The 5,930-nt window shown below is 38.4% G+C and overlaps 1 protein-coding gene across 1 annotated transcript; it reads right to left on the bottom strand.

The window, feature by feature from the left end:
- Nucleotides 1-4,014: 4,014 nt before the first annotated feature.
- On the bottom strand, nt 4,015-5,598 carry RAG2 (recombination activating 2). The gene has a single exon (XM_007943246.2). The coding sequence runs from the start codon at nt 5,596-5,598 to the stop codon at nt 4,015-4,017; it is 1,584 nt and encodes a 527-aa protein (XP_007941437.2).
- Nucleotides 5,599-5,930: the final 332 nt, after the last annotated feature.

Raw genomic sequence — 5,930 nt, 5'->3', positions numbered from 1 at the left:
CCTGAGGTGAAAGTATCAGAACTGGAGCTAAATAGAACAGGCCCAGTGGTCTAGGGGTTCCAAAGTACAAAAGGGAAAGTTGTCTCTGCAGAAGGAAGAGTTAGTTGCTCAAAGGCCCTGAGATCTGAAATAATCAGGGGTGGTTGGTGGAAGTGTTGTTATTTTGGCATTTTTCGGACATTGAGCACAAAACATGAAGGGAGGGTTGAGGCCATGAAGTAACCAAGGAGGCGCCGGGTCCAAATGGATGATTCACACTATGCTAAAGGAGTGATTTGTCCTCTTCATTAAACTTCATGTATTATTATTATTATTAATTTTTTTAAATCAATCTGAGGTTCACCAAAAAACAGAATGACTTCCAATTGATTAAATATAATTCCTGACAAATCTGATCTCACGTGACTTTCAACACTGGATGAAATCACAGACCATCAATCATATCTTCTAAACCACAATATTAGATTGAGCATCTTTCTAACTGTAACCCATGACCATTGGCCTTCTTCTTCCTTTCCATCTACCTAAAATATTATCACATCGTCCTGGATAATGTCTGCTCTCTGTTCTGTAGTTGTCACTTGGAATTTGTAATTGGTTACACATACTCATTATGCAAAATCTCTGGCAAAAAGCAGTAAACATCCTCTTCTTCAACAAATTGTACCCAGGAAAGCTGGATTTGCTTTACAGTGATGGAGAGTAATGAAACTAATTTTTGAACACACATATAACAATAGTATATGTTCAGATAGTGTTTTTCAGTTTTAGTAACTTGTTTAACCTCCACAATCATTCTCTGATATGAGTGGAGCAGTATGTGATTTTATTTTATTGATGAAAAACTGGAATCCCTGATAGGCTCATGCCATACCATACCTGCCTTGTCCAACATGATTTAACCACATTGATCTTCTTTCAGTTTCTAAAATGTGACAAGCTTCATCTCACCCCAGGGCCTTTGAACTAAGTCTTTCTTTTTCACTAAGCTTTTCCTTCCCCTAACACAATGAATCCACTTGTCCTTGTAGATGAGTTTAGTCCCTTAAAATGGTCACCTTGGGAAGCCATACACTTATGTCTTGTGCAAACATTTCAGGACTTACCTTTAGAATCAATTTATAAGTCATGTCAGAAAACCCATTTTGTTAGCTTATACTCATCCTTTGTTTTGTTTTGACAAGGCAGTAATGTGATGATGAATAATATGATAATGGCACCTTCTAATTTGCCTCAATAGGCTCTGAATAACCAAACATATCAAATCCATCTTCAGTGGAAGAATAGGGACAGCTGTTGAAGATCTTCGGAAGCATGATCCGTGGGCTCAAAAGGCTATTAAAATGTGGGTCTTAGGAATATTTTAGGCAAAGACAGTATCTTTGGAATAAATATGTACTCTTCTAATGTGATTCGTTTGGATGTTTCCATGTACTTATTAGAAAAGCTGCCTTACTATCTTAAAGTCACATCTGATGGACTCATTAGTAAGATGATGTAAAAGGACCTAGTTTTACTCAAATTCAGTAAGACTGAACTACTTCTGCTTGAAACATGCAGGCATCCCCCCAATAAAATAAACCAAAACAGCTATACCGGTGAGACCTGAGTGTGACTGTAGAACTCAGTGAGTTCAGAATTGAAGCACTTACACGATTGTATTTTGATCTCATTGACTACTAACAAATATGGGGCACTAATTCTTTAACTATGGGGTCACTGTGGACAAACCAAGATGAGGGAATGCATCTACTTCTTGGGGAAATATTTCTTTTGGATTGTTGTGAAGGATATTTCAGCTCCAATTTATGTCACTTTCTACTAACATATTTAAAAAGAAATCTAAGTAAAGTGATCCTGAGAAAATGAAATAGAGTTTTCTCTTATTTGAGTATCTAGGTATGTTAATCACTTGAGTAAATCAACATAAAAATAAGACATTTTATTATTTTATTAGTTTTCTATAGGTGATAGAAACAATAAGAGAGCAATCAAAAAAAATGGTAGGCATTTGTTCAAGAGGAATATTCATCAAGCACCGTTACTGAAACAGAACCTGGTTTAGTTTATACAAGTTATTCTAGGACTTAGGGCACGGAATTGCTATCAGAAGAATCGGGCATGGAATTGCTATCAGAAGAATCAGAGCCCAGGATTTTATCTCCTGTATGGTTTATAAAAAAACAAAAACAAACAAACAAAACCTAACACACTCACTGCCGTTGTTTCCAAGGCAGTATCTCTACAGAAGTAGATTGCCCAGTCTTCCTTCTGAGGAGTGGCTGGTGGGTTTGAACCGCCAAACTTCTGTATGGTTGATATCTCTTCTAAATTTGACAGTCATACTTGACAGACACACTGGACTCTCAATGGAGACAGATGAATAGATTATGACTTAAGTTCTTAGGAGTAGGAAAAATCCTTTTCTAGAAAAATACCCCAGGAAAGAAAACATTAGTTTCTAAGGTCATAAAACATTAGTTTCTAAAGTCATAAATCGATGTCTTGCAATTTCAAAATTAACAGTTGTTTAAACTTGCATTCTACCCATTGCCTTAGAGTAGATTCCGACTCTGAGACCCTGTAGGGCAGACTAGAACTACCCCCATAGGGTTTCCAAGGCTGTAAATCTTTACAGAAGCAGCCTCCCTCATCTTTCTCCTACAGAGCAGCTGGTGGGTTTGAACAGCTGACCTGTTTAGCATCAGAATGTTTTAACCCCTGTACCACCAGAGCTCCTACAACATCTTCATTTTAGCAAGTTCTAATTAAACCTCAGGAAGTTCACTAATTTTGTAACATTTTATTTTTTTTTAGCAGCAAACATCACATATTTACTAGACATGTACAGAAATAATTTTTTTTCCCCCACTTAAAATCTCCTATACCAGCCAACTTCTCTGAAGGAAGATGGTGCAATCTACTTCCGTAGTGATATTGCTTCGGAAACCCAAGGAGAGGCCGCTATGAGTCGGGTCTTGATGGCAAATAACAACAACAATTTACCTTATGAAGTTGTCCAAACTTTCAGTTTTTGGTAAATAAGCAATTCTTCTCCATGAGATTTATTTGGTGGTCATTTCCTAGAGCACCCTCACAGTGCTGACTAGCAGTGGGCCTCATTTTTTTCATGGAAATAACCTCAAAGAATTGGTTCAAGTAACTCACTTTGACTGGTCATCTGTGCATCACGTGATGGGATCTTTGAAGAAGGTGCATGCAGATAATTTGAGAAAATGTAACAAATTTGATAAACTTAGTAAACTTGATGTAGATTCTTTTTCTTTCTTCTGTGGATAGATATATATACATGTCTGTAAGAAACTTGTTCTGTTCATGGGCATGGTACAAGGGCCCATTTCAAAGGTTGTATAAAGAGTACTACCATGGGATGCAGATGATCTCAGTTTTAATTTTTGACCAACACCAGATTGCTATATTGCACAAAAATAAGTTATTTAATTCCGTTGGGTGTTAGTTTCTTTACTGGTTAAATTTGTCTCAACTACTTTATGGTTGTTTGTGACCAAGCAATCATATAAGGGATATAAATATACCTTGATTATTTTACTGCTTCTGTGTTTAAGATTTCTTGTATGAAAAAAATTCAGATTGGAAATTCTCATTTAAGATACCCTTGAGTAAAATATTAAAAAATGTATGTTGTTATTGTTAGATGCCATTGAGTCAGACCTGACTCATAGCGACCCCTCCTTGGGTTTCCGAGGCAGTATCACTACGGAAGTAGATTGCCTCATCTTCCTTCTGAGGAGTGGCTGGTGGGTTTGAACCACCAGCCTTCTGGTTAGCAGTCAAATGCCTTAGGCACTATGCTACCAGATAACTCAGTTTAGCATTGTATTACATGTCTTGTTTTTCTGGCACTTAATTTACATAACTAAAAGAAGCATAGACATTTCAGCAAACAAAAATACAAATACAATTTTTATCATCATGATTCTTTAAAATAGGTTTTAAAATTTGATGCACTTAGATCACAAAGGCTTTGTGAAATTAATCAAATAGCCTTCTAAGAAAAGATTTCTTGGCAGGAGTCAGGATTTTCCCAGGACCTTTTTTGCGGAGGGATTTCAGTGGGGGCTTCTTTAAGGGTGGGGCTCTTTTGGGGGTTAGTAGTGCTCTTGCTATCTTCACATGCTCATTGCAGTAGTACTTGTTGCTTCCTTCTGACAGCTGGATGAGTGTGCGTTCTGCAAGGTCCATGCACTGAGCATGGACCCAGTGCCCATCTTCATGAGAGCAGTAGATCATGGCAGGTTTGTTGAGCTCAGTTGAATAGAATGGCACCCACGTATTGATGTCCACATCACAGGTATGGCAACATGTAATCCAGTAGCCTGTCTCAGACTCATCTTCCTCATCGTCTTCATTATAGGTGTCAAATTCATCATCACCATCAAAATTATTTGCTTCTGCACTGAAACAAAATTCTTCTGAGTCTTCAAAGGGAGTGGAGTCCCCTGGATCATCTGTTGATGTCTGACTATTTGTGGATGTTTTCTGATCTTCATTCACATCGTCTTCAACACATTTTAACATGTAGAAATAGAACGCTTCTGAAACAGCCTGCTTATTGTCTCCTGGTATCCCAAGGAAAATGGTTCCATTTCCCATGTTTCCTCCAAACCATATCTTGCTGTGCTTAATATCTGTGGTCCAATCTGGGGTCTCCATCTCACGAATTTCTATCTTATTGTCCTGTAAAGAGACAATGTTACAGATCATTCTTTTTTGATTATCAAGCTGATAGCCACCGACAATAACAAATTCGTCGTTGCTAGTTTGAGTCAGGATTGCACTGGAGACCGAGACTCCTCCTGACAAGACTGTGCAACTCACAGCTGGGCTACCCAAAGGAAGATCGACCTTTATTCTGCACAGGTTGGCAGGGCGGATGTTATTGGCAAGAGAATGGCCTCCTAAAATATAAACGGTATCATTTCTGGCAATGGAGACATGAAAAGATAGCCCATCCTGAAGTTCGGGAAGAATGTATGATGTTGAGCACCCAAATTCAAAATCCATCAAGAAAACATGAGGCAGGCAGTCAACTACACTATTCCATTTTTCTGTGGTTCTTTGGGCAGAAGGTACATACGAACGTCCTCCAAAGAGAACACCCCTACTTTTCCCGCGACTATAAACCACGTCAATGGAATGGCCGTATCTGGCTTCAGGAACATCTCCTACCAAGTCTTTCTCTGTGCAGCGAAAAGTGACTTTTTTGTTGTTCTTGCAAACGGCAGTGATGATATAAATCTTATCTGAAAGCTCATTGTTTGGCGTTTTCCCTCCATGGATGATGTATCGATGCTTTTCAGATTCACAGCTTCCTTTGAATGTACAAGTGGCTGGATAGCGAAGAGGAGGAAGATAGCAGGAATCCTTGGAGAAAGCTGCAGGCTTCAGTTTGATACGGTTATGCTTTACATCGAAATGGAAAACTCCAGTTGGGCAGGATCTCTTAGGCCAACCTTTTTGGCCAAAGAAGAAAGTCTGTCCATCAAAATACATCAGCGAGAAGCCTGGTTGAATCAAGGCCACATTATTACTGACTGTTACCATCTGCAGTGACATTTTCTGATCGTGGGTAGATCTTTTATCTGAAAGAATTACAAAAGTAAATTGACTTACTGTATGTCTTCACAGAAAACAGTGATTTCTATAACTGTATTTAGATTCATTCTTACGTTAAAAATATGTTAAAAATTTCCTCTCACAAGCTTGTGGTCTGACCAGAGCTTGAACCGGTTCATTATGGTTCAACCCTTGCTGAGAATTTGCATTTCCACGCCAGATATGCAAAATCTGATTTACATTTTAACCAGATTATACGAATCACGTGGGGATCCTGTTAGAATATAGCTGCTTCCATGTATCTGGGGTGGAAATGCAAATACTCAGCAGGG

The sequence above is a fragment of the Orycteropus afer genome, unplaced genomic scaffold (genome assembly GCF_000298275.1).
Source record: "Orycteropus afer afer isolate SDZICR_OR568_19922 unplaced genomic scaffold, OryAfe1.0 scaffold00103, whole genome shotgun sequence".
Lineage (NCBI taxonomy): Eukaryota > Metazoa > Chordata > Mammalia > Tubulidentata > Orycteropodidae > Orycteropus > Orycteropus afer.
The sequence above is the reverse complement of the archived record's forward strand: the minus strand, read 5'-3'. Positions and strand labels throughout refer to the sequence as shown.